The sequence below is a fragment of the Leptonychotes weddellii genome, chromosome 12 (assembly GCF_054177405.1).
Source record: "Leptonychotes weddellii isolate Sample4059 chromosome 12, ASM5417740v2, whole genome shotgun sequence".
In the NCBI taxonomy this organism is placed as follows: domain Eukaryota; kingdom Metazoa; phylum Chordata; class Mammalia; order Carnivora; family Phocidae; genus Leptonychotes; species Leptonychotes weddellii.
Genome location: NC_138380.1, coordinates 91932181 through 91947793, shown reverse-complemented (window position 1 = coordinate 91947793; position 15613 = coordinate 91932181). Strand labels below are relative to the sequence as shown.

The 15613-nt window shown below is 59.8% G+C and overlaps 1 protein-coding gene across 1 annotated transcript in view; it reads right to left on the bottom strand.

Annotated features, from left to right (window-relative positions):
• Positions 1–15613, bottom strand: part of TNS3 (tensin 3) — a 416462-nt gene that overhangs the window by 294671 nt on the left and 106178 nt on the right. Inside the window, exon 17 of the mRNA XM_081799720.1 lies at positions 3272–4528. Within this exon, the coding sequence (XP_081655846.1) occupies positions 3272–4528 (1257 nt within the window). The remainder of the gene's footprint in view (positions 1–3271; positions 4529–15613) is intronic.

Sequence of the window (15613 nt, the reverse complement as noted above, 5' to 3'; positions counted from 1 at the left end):
GGCTCAGAGAAGCTCAAACCTAATGCCTGGGACAGCACAAGCGCTCGAGTGACAGTGCTTACTGTAATTGTTACCGTCATCACCAACACCTATTACACTAGTGGTCACCACCACCATCACCATCATCACCATCATTATCACCATCAGCACCATCACCATCATCATGACATCATCATCATCATCACCATCATCATCTTCACCACCCTCATCATCATCACCATCACCATCATCACCATCATCATCATCACCACCACCATCAACTCCATCATCACCATCACCATCATCATGACATCATCATCATCATCATCATCACCATCACCACCCTCATCATCATCACCACCACCATCAACTCCATCATCACCATCACCATCATCATCATCATCACCATCATCATCTTCACCATCATCACCATCATTATCACCATCAGCACCATCATCATCACCACCACCATCAACTCCATCATCACCATCATGACATCATCATCATCATCACCATCATCATCTTCACCACCATCATCATCATCACCATCACCATCATCATGACATCACCATCACCACCATCACCATCATCACCTTCATCACCACCATCACCATCACCATCATCACCACCACCACCAACTCCATCATCACCATCACCATCATCATGACATCATCATCATCATCATCATCACCATCATCATCTTCACCATCACCACCATCACCATCATCACCTTCATCACCATCATCTTCACCATCACCATCACCATCATGACTACAGTGCTGGTATCAAGCAGACTTTCTCAGGAAATGCTTAGCTTTCCCATACAATCTTCCTCTCAGAAATAACCAGACCCACAGTGGGTGTGCAGCCACTCATGAGCTGTAAGGACACACAGCAGTCCCCAGAAGGAGCTCCGGGGAATGCCACTCCCAACTTCCTACCACTAGGTGACTGGTGGTCTTTCTTACGATCGGTACACATTCTACAAAGAGTGAGGGATCCTACTCACCTCTGGATGCTGAGGTCCCTGCACCCAGGTATTCCTTACAGCGAGGAGTGCACCTGAGACACAAGGCAGACCAGGCAGGGTCTTGCTGGAAGATACAGCACCTTGGAACTTTCCCACCCCTTTCCTGTCTGAGCAAGACTCAAGGTGGCTCTGGTCAGACATGTGTCCTTGGGGCCAAGCCTCAGGGACACAGACATGATGCACGTGTGGGGTGATGGCCACCAAGCTGGGCATGCCATGGGGCCTTTCAGACTCGCCGGTCCCTCCTGCTTGGCCGCATGTGGCTCAGCTCAGCAGCCCTGGCCTCCCCATCAAGGCTCGGGATCTGGAAGTTCTTCAAAGCACAGGTTTCTTGCATCCCCAAACCTGGAATGTTCCAGGACTCAAATCCAATTGGTTAGCTACCCTGTTGGGACCTCCCCCGCCACCTAGTGATTTTTTTTTTCTGTTGCTGGCTGATCTAGCCTTTTCCAACTGAGAAGTACAAATACTGACATTTAAGTTTAAAAATCAAACGGGTCCTGGGACCCCTGGGTGGCTCAGTCCATTAAGTGTCCGACTCTTGATCTCAGCTCTGGTCATGATCTCAGGGTCCTGGGATCGAGCCCTGCTTGGGGCTCCCCTCAGCATGGAGTCTGCTTGAGATTCTCTCTCTCCCTCTTCCCCTCCCCTGCACATGCATGCTCTCTCTCTCCCCAAGGTCATTCATTCGTTCATACATACGTACACACATACATATACGTAAATAAATAAAATCTTGAAAAAAAAAAAACAACAAAAAACCAAAGGGGTTCCAGTATTCTCTATACCTACCAGGGAGGTAGAGTTCCCTTTCGCCTCAATCTGAATGTCTGAGAGCTACAGACATGAGCCTTCTTTTGAAGGGACCGTTATCAAGACAAGATGTCCCAGAACGAGAGGCAAAGCCTGCTCATGGGCTGTCGTGAGCACACCTCTACACTGTCAAGCTCCTTTGTGGCCGATGCAGGGCAAGCCTCAGGCAGGCTGCCCTTCCCCGCTGGGTGCTCACAAAAGCCGTAGCCTCACTTTGGAGCCGCATGCCACGCTCCACCCCTGTCCCAACGCCGGGAGCCACTCGCTCAGAGTCGGCTCATGGCTGCTCGGGAGCAGGCCTCCTACCAGCAGCGGCCAGGGTGTCTGGGTGCAGACCAGAGACCTCTTTCTGCTCTACTGTATGTGACCCATGTGACCTTGGGCGGGTCACTTCATCTACTGACACCTCCAAAAACTCAACTCTAAGACGGGCCTCTGTCCCTGCAGCCAAGGGGCCTTAAGGAGATGAAAGGGGTCCAGAGAACCCCGCCAGTGAATGTTAATCCGTCCGTCAGGGTTACGGGCTCAGCATGATGCGCGGCACTCAGGGTCAGACGCAGAAGGACAGGGAGGTGACAGCGCGCCCTCCTTCGTGACTCCTCCTGTCTTCACTCCTACAGGGACCCAGGGAGCCTGCTGACATTCCAACGCAGGAGAGCCTGGCCTCACGTGGACACCATGCTCGCAGCCTTTAGGCGGCCTCTGGGTGCAGGCCCCTGCCTAAGAGCGGACAGGTGTCCAGAACGCAGCCCCCTCAGCCTCCCCAGACATCCATGGCTCCCCGGCTTGGATGCCCGCCGGGCTCCATCTTCTGCGTGTGGAAGCACCTTCTCCACGCAGCCTTCACATACTGTTCCCTGCCCCTGACCCCCTCCCTCCGTTCCAGCACCCTCTGCCTGCTGGCTGGCCCCCACGCACACCTGGCCAGCTCTCTGGGGCCCCACAGCTTTATGCCTCCCCGACACGGACAGCAAGTCACAGACCCCACCCCAACATGAGGGGCACAGTCCCTGTGGGGAGCTCAGTGCACCCCTGCAGCGGTGGGGGCGTGCTGACTCAGGAGGTCTGCAAGGCCCTTATCCCTGGAACGTGTGGTGTGGGGACCAGGGCCAGCTGGGGCGGCTGTAATGGACAAGCAGTGCCCTCCGGGTGTCTGGCTTCATGAATGTGGGGACCCATGTTGGGATTCCCTCATCCGCGCCATCCTTCCCCACTCCTGAGTCTTCCACCCTCTGGGGCCTGCCGGACCCATGAGCAGCCCCCCACTCCCTGCAAAGCCAGCTAGGTGCACAGCTGCTGACCTGTCCCCACAAGGCTGTGCCCAGGGGCCCCCCTATCGCCTCTGCTGCCCTCCCCCAGACCCAGGACGAGCCCGGCACTCCTCTGCAAGGCCCCGTCCCGTAAGACACAGAGGCAGACAAGTGTGCATCCCGTGGGACTCCCACTCACCTTGCCGCACGGAGGCCCTGCCCGGGCCCTCTCCCGCGTCCTGCAGGCCGCTCGCCCGCAGCCTGCCGCCCACGCTGTCGGGGGGCATGGGGCCGTTGGCCTGGCTGCCCGGCGTGTTCATGTGGGTGGGGATGGGCTCAAAAGTAGGGTCCAGCTCCAAGATGAGCCTGTTGAGCTGCTCAATGGACTGGTCGATGTCCAGGGTGGGTGAGCCTGGGGAGGGGTCCGCGCTCGGCTCCGGTCCAGTCCCGTTCACGACTCTGACGTCTGGAAATCTGGGCTTGAACGCTTTGCCGGGAGGGGGCCGCTGCGCATCAGGGACAGGGGGCGCGGGGCCCATGCCCCTCTGGAGGGCCACTCTGCCGCCCACCCCCCGGGTGGGGGTGACCGGAACCCTGGGCTGGGCCTGCCCCAGGCCGGAGCCGTCCTCCGGGCCGCGGCCGGCGAGCCTGGCCTCGGCATCGGGAGCGAAGCTATACTGGTGGGCGGCCACCATCTGCTGCTGGTGCACCCAGGTCTGCGTGGAGTAGCCGCTCTGTCCGTAGGCCTGCGTCTGGGAGGACACAGAGGGCCTCCGGAGCACCGGCTGCGGATGCTTGGAGTCTCGGATCCCGAACGCCCGCTCCCGCTCATACAGGGGGGGGTCCACGCCGAGGCTCAGGTCAGGGGCGAGGCTGCCGTGGGCATCTTCGCTGGGGTTGCTGCCAAACCCGTCCGACAGGAGGGAGTTCTGGCTGCTCTGGTGGCAGGTGAAGGGGCCCAGGTGGGCCGACTGGTGGCCCTCCGAGGAGGACAGGGTTCCGATGCTGTCCACACTGTGCAGGTCATGGCCGGGCATCTCGTCGTCCAGGATGTCCGTCTCCCGGTCCTTGAGCGTGGCGTCCCCGTTCACGTGCACCTGAGCAGGTACGACGTGGCGTGTCCCGCTGTACTTGCTGGGAGCATCGGTCATATCCTTGATGGGGCTTCCAGACTCTTCCAGGCCAAAGCCGCTGAGCAGCTGGTCCAGCTCGGCCTTCTCCTGGGGGCTCAGGCCCCGCCTCGGCCCCAGGGCAAGGTGCTCCTCGGTCCTGTCGGTCCTGACAGAGGCGGTGGAGTGGCCGGAGTCGCTGCTGACCGACAGGGTGTGGTCGCCGTGGTCTGGGCTGCCGGCGGCGGGGACAGCAGGGGGCCCTCCGGGGACGCCGGGATCCGAGGCGCTCTTCTTCCTCACCTTGGCATAAAGACTGCCATCGACGGGGCCCTGCGTGTGCAGCACTGGGGGAAAAAAACGGGAGACGGGCGGTAAGTCAAGGGTGGAAAAGGGGGCTTCGGGCTCTCGGGAGATGTGTGTGCATCTGCCCCAACAAATGAACTCCTAACAGACAGCTCACCATAATCGGAACGAGTACTTCTCTATGACCCCAAAAGTCTATCTGTGCCCCGGCAACGCGAGCATCAGCAAAAGCAATTCAGATAGTCCAATAGCTTCAGGACTCAGGACCCTTTCTACCTTTTTGTGCAAAGAGAACCATCACTTAGAGAACCTTCTGGATTCTCTGCACTGGGGAGTCATCTTGCCCTGAGGGTTCAGAGTTCATTTCGTCATTTGCGTGAATGCTGAGCACAGCTGAGCTCCAAAACCCCCAGGAGTGAAGAAGCGGGGCGTGGGGTGCAGTAGAGAGGGCAGGGCCCTGACTCTCACGGGGAAAGAGGCAGAAACCCATCTCCAGGCTTCCAGACTTCTCGACAGCGCAGCGTCCCTCCACTGAGAAGGCCCGATGAAGGCACAGCAGGACCCAGGACACCGGGAACATCTTTGTGCCCTGGCCTCCGCCCGCCAGGACAGTCAGGAAAGAGGAGCCAGGCCGCGAGTGGGGGCGGGAAGATGTGGTTTCCCACGGTGACACGGCAGAGTGCAACGAGGGGGCGGCCGAGGGCGGCGCCCACGCTCTTTGGGCACCTGGGAGCCACTGTGTGCCCGCGGCGACTGGGCCTCCGGAGGAACCTGCCCTGGACTCAGGCTCCGGGCTCCAGCATGGTCAGCGGCTCCCAGCGGTTTTGGAAATGGTGGGGTGACGACACAGGACCAAGACCTGCGGGGTATCGGGGACTCTTGTGTGGATGGCACGCATGACCCCGGGCTTCCTTCCTGTTTCAGCTGTGCCCAGGAGAAGCAGGACAAAGGCAGTGTGCAACCCCATCGACCCGCATCTAAAGCAGAGCGGGGTGGGGGGATGACCCACAAGATCCCGTAAATACATCAAGCGCCCGAGAACGACACCCAGTGGTGGGAGCTCGACGGGCAGGGGCTGCACTCAGACTCAGGGTCATCAGGGCGACGCTAGCTGCATTCCTGAGCACCTGCTAGAGGGCAAGCATCAGCTCGCTCTGATTATCGCAGGACAGCCTGTGTTCCTTTCTCAAACGTACAGAGCTGACGCTCCACGAGAATCTGAAACTGGCCGAGGTCAGGAACCTGCTGGGAGGCGGAGGTAGGACCACAGCCCAGGCCTGTTGGACCCTGGGCACCAGCGGAAAGGCGGCTCTGTGGGATCCACGCCAGAGGACCCCGCAGAGACCCCGGATCCCACGGCTCCCAGATGAGGGGCCTGAAAAAGCATGCGTTCAACTCGGCTTCTGTGGGAGACACCCCGCCCCCGGCACCAGGAGGTGCCCACCTCCGTAAGCCCCACCGAGCACACGCCTTCCCTCCATCAGCAGAGCGCAAGGCCAGGGGCGGCTCTCGGCCCGGGCTCTGTTCTGTGCGAATCAGACCCCACCAGGACGGTGCCGGAGGGCTCGGAGCACAGCCAGGCGGGCATCCGTGCATTCTAGACGTGCATCTCATGCCGCCGCAACTGTGACTTCCAAGTCCTCCCTAAATCCCAATTAAACGCACGGACACCATGACTCAAACGACAAAAAAGGAAGCCAGGAAGGAGTGGTGCAGAAGTTCTTCTAATTTAAAATGGGACACTAGGCAAAAGTGCCCATTAATCGCCCTGAGTTAGAACCCCTTGGCCAGCACCACGAGGAAGGGTCTGCACGATGTGGTGAAGGGCAGGAAATCCCCTTGCCTGGGGAGTCACGAGTACCCTTATCATTATTTTTGTTAGCAGGAGCCATCGCAAGAGAATAACAAACGTGTTAAAGCTACGTGGTTACCGCAGACCCAACACTCTGCGCAAGGCCCAGCACTCAGGACATTGGATCTGCAGCTCTTGGGGGCGGAAGGGGGGGCCACTCAGGGGCCTTCCCACGGGCAGCACCGGGATGGGATGCAGACAAACTCCAGCATGGGCTCTCACCTGAATTCCCCACCATGCACACGGATTACAGGACTCACGTTACATCTCCAGGGAAGGAACAGGATCCACATCCGTGAAGCCCCAAGACAGACCTGCCCAAACCTGCGATCCCTTTGTAGGAGCTCGGACCTTCCCAAAGGCACGGGATGTGCCCCCAGACACACCCACTTGTGATCTTGAGGGGGGGGCGTTGGCCACAGGATGAGGGAAGGGGAAGGGGCGTCTGGCCCCCACCCAGTACTCTGAGCAAAGGTTTCCATCCACTATCACAAGAAAGAACCGGACTGGTTTTTCAGTGGGAGGAACGCAATGGCCTGCATTCCCATCCTGCATTTATGCTCCGTGCCTTCAGCTCATACTGAGACTGTTCCAGCCCCTGGTTCCTCATTTACGAAATAGAGTGATTATCTCAATCTTTAGTGCGGTGGCCAACAGGCCATAATCACTAAGAAGAGCTCTGTCCACGGTGGATGGAGCCCAGCACTGCCTCCAGGCCTCATTTCCAGCCTGACCTTGCTGCTCCCAGACCCCAGCAGTCACACACCTGCGCCTGCCCCAGGGCCTTTGCTCTTGCTGTTCCCTGCCTCCACTGCTCTCTGTCCTGGCTCCCCCACCCTCCTCAGCAGGGCTTCCTGGGGGGCTTCCGTCCTCGGCACACCCACATCCAGACACACTGTGTCCCCCATGGGAACACAGGCTCCGGGAGGGCTGGGGGCTTGAGCACCCGTGTTACCCCCCAAACTAGGGAATAGACCCTGGTACCTGGTGGGCACTGAGTAACTAAGAGAACCAATGTTCTAGCATGTTCTCACACAAGAAAGACTGGGGGGCTGTTCTGGAAAGTTCCTCTACCTTAGTGGGCCAAAGAACTGAAAACAACCAACCAGCCCGAAACAAACACAGAGCATCACGGTGTGAGGGCAGAAGCGCCCGCAGCCCCGGGGCCCCCACCGTGAGCCTGGCCCGCGACAGCCACGGCTCCTGACGTGGCCAGCTGGTCTGCACGCGCCGCAGAGGTACCCGAGGCCGCCCACACCGAGGCTCCAACACGCCCAAGAACACACACGTGCTTAACGTACAGGTGGCCCAACGTGCCCGTCGGCAGGCGGACGGGCCAGACGCCCAAGGGGCGCCCAAAAGTCCCGGGGCGCTGGCCCAGGTGTGCGACAATGTGGGGGGCATGCAGTGGGTGCGTAACAACAGCACAGTGTGTTTGCCACTCCTGTCTCCCGCACCGGCCTGCCTTCCCCTTGCTCAAACCCGCATAGCTGAGTCTTCCCACCTGCGGGCGGCCTGTCCCTGCGCCGCACGCGGGAGAGGACCAGCTCCCCTGCGTGGGGCCGCCGCTGTGCTTCCCGACACCCGGCGTGGACGCTGCACTCAGGGGCTCGCGCAGCCGCCTGCCGAACCCTCCCCAGGAAACTAACAGGAGCCTCGTCCCCGCTGTGCGGAGCCCCCAGAGGCTTTGCTCAATCCTTAGGGGCACCCTTGTTTAGTGATGGCAGAGGGCCCCTTGGCATGTGGCCGGGGTCTGGAAGACAGGTGGAAAGTATTATTCCAGGGCCCAGGCGCAGCCCAGACTCGGGCTGGGGTGCCGGGTCCCCGGTGCCGCCACCGACCCCCGGGGGTCAGGGAGGGCACGGCCGCTCCAGGGAAGGAGGCTCCGGGCTTCGAAGCTCTGCACCTTCTCCAAACCCATCTCCAAACCCAGTCTCTACAGAGTGGCCCCTGTGGGGTGGGTGTGGGGGCAAGGACGGAGAATTCTAGAAGGTGCAGCCGGGGGCTTACTCTGCCTACAGCTTCTCGGTTGGGGACACGGGGACGACAGCCTTCACTGGCCCAGCGCCCCCTGCCCCCAGCCATTCCCCCTCCGTGTCACCTTTCCCTTCTCTCTGCCTCCACCCCTCCACCGGCCAGAACCCAGGGCTCCTTTCAAAAGGAGGCAGCCAGGGCCTAGTTAAAAATCAAACGAATGTACATACAGCTCTGATTAGGGCTGCATGACACAGCAGGACGGTTTATCATGTGGAAAAGAACAAGAAGGAAGACAACACCCGCAGAGCAGTGCGGGAGGCCGCAGACCCCGCCCCAGCCCCGCCCACCCCCACCTGACCTTGAGAGGGGGCGTTCCCACAAGGAGGGAGCAGGCACTCCACCATTTCAAAAAGAATGCAAGAAAGTGGGGGAGACCAAAATATTAACAGATTAAGCAACCCCCACCTGTGCGTACAGGTGCGTCAAAAATCAGCCAAAGGGTCGGCTGAATCCCCACTCCGCCTCCTTCCAGGCTGATCTGTGATTGGTTCAGCCGCCTGCTGGTCCCGCTTCCAACAGAAGTCCATTCCAACCAGAGACCAAACCTGACAGGTTGATTTAGCTCCCTGGACTCCTTTCTGTCTCCCGCGTCCTGACCACGGATCTCACCTGCCACTGTCGCATCAGGTTCCCTTACAAAGCCAGTTCTCATTTCAGAAGAGCTAACAGGGGCCTCCCTGCAAGTCTGCAACGGAGACAAGCGGAAACTGCCCAAGGCCTGTCCGCCCGAGGGAACCACGCACTCGCCCCAGCCGCGGGCTGCTAACACAGATGCAAGAGGAGGACTCCGCAGAATCCCTACTGCGCGCTCAGGACAGACCAGGCCGGGGCACGAGGACAGAAGCAAGAGGAGACGGGGTGGCGGGCACATCTCAGGCATCCGATGGGTGGACAGGGGCAGAAGGAGGGAGCAGGATGCGAGGAGGCGCGCGCGTCCAGGGTGGCGGCTGTCAGGGGAGGCTGTGTCCGCAGAAGAACAGAGATGCGGAGATGTCCTCCAGCAAACGGGATGACATTCTGAAGACCAAGCCTCTATGTGTGGGGGAGGAGGGGGTGACGCCCCAGGGATGGAGCTCACTGAATTCCCAAAGCAATGCTACGAAGCAGGAATCGGAAAACCCGTTTTGCAGATGAGAGCACAGAGGCTCACATAGGCTGTACGGCATCGCATGGGAGAGAGCATTCCGGGACGCACCCTGACCTCTGTCCCGCCCCCCAGGTCCGTGCTTCCCAATCTTTGAAGACACTGGCGTCCTAAACCAACCGCCTCGGTGAAATTAGCAATTTAATTTAGGAAAGGAATTCGCCTGGATGTTTTCTGTGCAGTTTCCCCCCACACACTGCACTCCCTCCTCGGGAACCGCCTGGGCGCCCGCCGTGCTCTCCTCCCTAGCTCCTGACGCGGCTCCTGGTCCGCTGAGTCCCCCATTCCGTGGCTGCGGGGTTGGCGGTGGTAGTTCTGTGTCCCCTTTCTAGGCTGCAGAGCGGCGCGCGCCCAGGCAGACCGTGGGCTCCTGTGTCACAGTCGTGACCGGTTCCCTCCCGTGGCGGCCACAGCCCATGGGGACACGAGCCCCTGGGAAAGGGAAGGCTCCCTCCTCGCCCTGACCCACCTGGCTGGGGACGGTCACCGCTGCCTCCCTGCGGCCCACGAGGCTCTCTCCAGCTCCCCTCCACGTAACTCCCTCAGGCCACACAGCCAGACCAACCACCTCATCGCCATGTCCCCACCTGCCCCGTGCAGGTTTCCCAGCAAAGAAGGAGAAAGAGGACCCCGCCCCTGCATCCACCTTCACGTGCAGTCACACACCTCCCGCCTGACCTTCTGGGGCAGAGAGGGGAGGTGCGGAGGGGCACCAGGGGCGACTCGGGGCACAGAAATGTCCTGTATTTTGGCTGTGGTGGGAGGTTGGGGACAGAAAGTCAACTGCAGGCTGAATAGAGTTCGTTCTACCAGAGGTGAGGGATGCCTGGATCAAAACCAGTCGTGAAATCAAGACGAAAAGAAACTCGGTGCACCATGAGCCCGAACTATAGTGGCTCCCTCCCCCCACCTCTCTTCCGGGACCTTCCTTCCTCCTCCTAGACCTCAGGAGGTGCTCAAAACGCTCCTCTCCTTAGGATAACTGATTGACGAGCACATCTCCACTCCCTTCCAGGCTTTCTGCCACAATCCATCTGAGCTCGAATCCTGATTAAAAATCCTGACCACAGCTGTGTGACCTTGGGTGAGTTACTCAACCTCTCTGACCTCACTTTCCTTATCTGTGCAGAAGTGACAGCAAAGGGGAGTTCAAGGAGAGCCCCCCCAGAGATCACGGGGGGTATCTCACGAGACCAACACAAAGGTGAACACTGTCCCTGAACGTCCCCTTCCTGCCCTGGTGACAGATTCCGGAATCGGCTACACTTCGGGCCTGCCTTCTCTGGGCCCAGAGCTTGGGGAGTAAGAGCGTATCTGGCTAAGGAGTAGGCGTAACTCAGCTCAACGGACCTTATCCTGCGGGAATTAAGTTGAAAAACAGATTTTTCATAGAAATCTAAAGTAAAAGCTGGAATTTTAGAATTTCTCCAAAAGTTCCACAAGTCATCGTCTGACCTGACCCAAACTGCCAACGCCGACTGTCCTAAACACCCCCCGGCACGGCCCTATGTCGGAGCGGCTGCCTCCAGCTGTCAGCAGCTGTAACACAGCGTCCCGCGCCCAGGTGGTTAGAGACCCCGTTTCCTGCACCTGCTGCCTGGACTCTGGCCACCAGATGCAGTGGCGGCGATGAGCTGACCAGCTTTCTATTCTGAGAACGGACTCTGCAGTGACACCCACTTGCGTCCACACCTCTGGCGTCCGGCGAGTGTCTCGGGGTCCACTGCGTCGTACAGACGGTGCCCCCAGATCCCAGCCTCTGGCGCCCAGAGGGCTCGTCACCTAGCAAGGCACCCTGGAGGGGGATGGGCCCAGGGCAGGGGACCGGGGTGAGCAGGTGGGGGACCCCAGGCATCCTCCTGCTCGGAGGGGAGACGCGGGTGGTCTTGGAAGTGTCCCCAGGACGCCTCCTCCCTCGGGGGACTGCGGGGGGCTGTGGGCCACTCTTCACAAGCGAGAGAAGTGGGTGGCCAGGAAGGTGTCCTTCCTGGGGGTGCTGGGAAGCACCAAGTCACCCACGCAGAGACCTGTCTCTCCTCTCGGGCATGCGGCACCGCAGCCCTCGTAAACCTCTCCCGAAATGAGGTCTGCTTTCATTTTATTCAAACAGGATCCTGCCTCTGTGCTAATTAAAGGCTGCCCTGCATTTATATCGAATTATTTCTCATTCCAGTGTCAATTAAGAGCCAAAAGCGATGACCATACTTAGGCCTTTGAGAACATGACCTCTCATCCCCGAAAGCAGACATGCGACGAGTCTGATATGTCACAGGGTGATATGAAAACCACCCTTTTCCTCTACCTTAGTTTCTGTTTTGCTAAAAGCAGAAGATGCTAGGAACCACAGGGGCACGAAAGGAAACCCGGCTTCTCACCCCGGGCCCCAGAAATACTTGCATCGCGGGACGGGGCTTCTCGGGTTGTGCCTTCTCACCTCGAGAGTGAGCACTGCCCGGGCCCCCAGACTCAGATCCGAACCCCTCCCGCCCCCGCAAGGCTGGAAGGCGCCTGCAGCAGGAAGGCAGGGGCACCTCGCCTGCCAAGCCAGGCTGTTGGAAACCGCTCCCTCCGGAGCCAAGATGAGCTCTGGCCAAACGTTCTCTAGAAAGGAGGCAGGCTGTAAATTCTTGGAGAAACAGAGAGTAGGAGGGAAAAAAAAAAAGAGACAGAGAGAGAGCCGGAGCCGCCTCTCCGGGAAGGGGCGCGCCCACCGCAGGGCCCAGCGGCTCGCAGCTGGGGCCACCAGGGCACTGGGGCACGCAGCGCTCCCCCCACCCAGCCACGACGGCACAGCACCGCTCCCAGCCAACGCCCTGGCGCAGGCCCATCACCCCAGGGCGCTTATCTGGGGAGCCTCTGACCCGTTCCCCCGTGGGCACTCCTAACTGTGAAAACACATTCCAGACCCAGCAGGCCAGGAGAACAGGCGACCATAGCAGCCGAATCAGGGCTCGCTCACCTGGGCCGGGCATGAACCCCCTTCCAAACCACCACTGCCCTGCCTCTCCCAGAGAAGACGCACACAAGGAAGACTCTCAGCCGCGAACCGGCTTCCCTCGGCCAGCCTGCGCTCCACCGATTCCTTCAACCCTGGAGGTCCGGTCTTCCCGGAGGTCCGGTCTTCCCGGGAGCACCGTCTGAGCCTCTGGTGGTCTGGTTTGCGCGTCTCAGGGAAGCACCGGGCTCTGACGCCGGTCTATGAAGCCCGGCAGAGGCCACGCGCGCGCACACACACACACACACACACCCATGCAACCCGGGCGCACACGCTCCCTGCTTACCTTCCTTCCAAACAGCCCAGCAGCGTGTCCGGGCTGCACCCGGGGGCCCCACTCTTCCATGCAGAAAGTCTTCACCCCCAGAACAGCAGCCTCCCGCGCACGCAGAGTGGAGGTGTGCCTCCCCTGCAGGGCCCCGGCCGCCCTCTGGGGCTACTGCACAAGGTGGAAGACCTTCTGGGCTAAGCTGGGGACTCTGATTCCACAAAAAGGCCAGGGCAATGTAAACACAAGGGCGGGGTTTCGTGCAATCAGGTTTAGTGAAATTTGAACTCTGGAGGCTGAGGAGGCGGAGAACGGCCAGACCTCATCCAGACCGTGCGGGGAGCCAGCACCAACCTGCCCCGGCTGACGGCTGACAAACCAGGGTCTGGGCACGGCTGGTGTCCCTCAAACTGTCGGCCAGCACATCTCTGCCCGGCATCCTTCCACGCCGAGGCTGTTCCTCCCTTTCCAGCTCCTCAGGGCTCATCACACAGGGCACATCCTGCTCGGTGTCCTTCCACCCCTCCCCTCCCTGGTTCCACCAGATCTCGGGCCGCCGCACCTGCTGCACCAGTTGACGCCCTGTCCTGGCTGCGTGGCCGCGTGGTGGGGCCTCGCGCTCCTCCCCCGTAAGTGACAGAACGCGCGCACGCAGACCAGCACAGCCCAGAGTCCTTACCCATGCTGCCGCTCTGTCAGCCCGAGGAGGGACAGCGCCGGGCGGTCAGCGCAGAGGGGGCAGCGCCCACCCCCCACAAACCAGCTCTCACCAGGGAGAAAGGATCCCTTCTCTTAGGACGTAACGCGCTCTGAGCAAGAAGATCGATTCAACCTGGCGCCAGGGAAGGACACTGACTAATCCACTTGCCATCGAGGGACCTCCGTGTGCCCACTCTGCAATCACCTCCGTCGCTGTCGTCACGGAAAGGACTGGGCACCTAGTGTTTTCTCTTCCAAGAGTTTGCATGGAAAGGAAAGAAATGAGAGCTGGGTGTTCTCCGGAGCGTTTGGGGTCTTGCCAGGTTAGAGCCCGCTCTGCATCCAGGTGTGAGCAGGGCCTCCTGCTGGACAAGAACCTGGAGACCAGACCCGCGCAGCTCCAAGCTGAGGCGGTCGTGAGGAAGACGAGAGGCTTTGCCACTGACCGGGGGTCTCCTCTCTCCATTTCTGAGGGAAGCAAACTGCACACCGATCACATGTTCAGAAGCAAGAATTCCTTCCACGCTGCTCGCTGTCCTCTTCGTGTGGCCCGGGGTGGGTGTCCTTCATGCTTTATAAACGAGCCCGCCGCAAGCCTTTCGGAACGCGTGGAGACTGCGCCCGCCTGGCTCGCGGTGTCCACGCAGCGGTCGACATGCGGTCATTTCCCAGCATTCCCGCCTGTGGGTTCGAGGACATGGAGCCATTCGGGCCGTCTGCACCCACTTCTGCAACCACGTGGTCTCTGAGGTTCTGCTGATGTCTGACCGGAAGGCAGCAGGGTGGCTCAGCGTCTGCAAAGGCCTCAAACCTTTTAGCGCCACAGAGTTGTAACGTTGTGCACGGGGTCCCACGTCTAATGCAGAGAAGACGCGGTAGGTTTCCCGACCATCTCTGGAAGCACTTGGTGGGGGGCACGGGAGTCGTGCAGGAGGCTGGGCGGCCCCTCGCGGGCGGGGTGCAGGCAGAGAGACCGTCCCACGGGGAAGCTTCGGGGCTACCCCTGACCAGACCCAACAGGGGCTTTCGGGGAAGATTCCCTGCTCTCACACCTTGCTCGCTGGGCCCTGCTCCGCCTCCAAAGACACAGTATCGCTACCGAAGTCTCACCAGGATTCCCAAGATCGAGGCCAAATATCTGTGGATGTTTGGTCTAAGGACAGTGAGAACGGATTCTAGTAACAAATGGGTTACATTCAATACTGATTTTAAAAAGACCCTACTGAGTTTTCACAGCATGACTGCCCTCAGAAGGTTTCCAACAGGATCCTGAATGATTCCCATTTCCTGTAGTGACGTCCCGGGGACCATGACACTACGGGGTGTATCGGGCCGTGAACCAGCCATTGCTATGTGAACATAAAGCAGCAAGAAGTACATCTCCGCATCTCAGTTTTGGGAGGAAAACTTCCCCCGGGCAGCTGAGCACCGTCCGAGATCCGTTCGGCGAGGTGGGCTCTCAGTGTGTGCAGGGGATCCCCGGCCGTGGGCAGGGCAGGCCTGCGGGTCCGTTGAGATGCCTTCTGCTCATCCACCGGGATCCGCTTTCCCGGCTCCCGCACCTGCCCACCTCCAGCCTCCGCTGGCCTGATGTCAGCCCCCGCCCTCAGACAGACACACCTGCCACCCCGTCACCCGCGTGCTAGGCGTCCCCACCGAGAAGGACCCCTCTGGGAACACGGCTGCCCTGAAGCAGGGACTGAGGCAACAACCCCACAGCTTGGCTCCGAGCAACACGTATTTTCCGTTCGGAGGGCAGAAGCACCGCCCTCGGTGGAAGCCCCCAACTCACACGCGCTGAGCAATCGGAGGGTCCCTTGAAGCTCCCAAGGCTGACGCAGGGTCACACGCTGCCACCGAAATGACCCCAACTCCAAGAAACGGCTGAATGCTTTGCAAACCATATGCTCTGCAGTCTGGGCAGGACATGCTAAATATAACTCCGGGAACAGACACACAGTCTCACGCTTCTGCCTCCCACCATCTGCCCTGCCCCTGATGACAGCTTCCAGAACAGTAACAGAATAAAACACGGCCATGCCCTCTGTCCTTGGACCTGCAGTGGGAATAAAAGCCTGATTACGTGCAATTATGTGTGTAAAAATCTTGTTTGTTGAAATTTAAACATGAT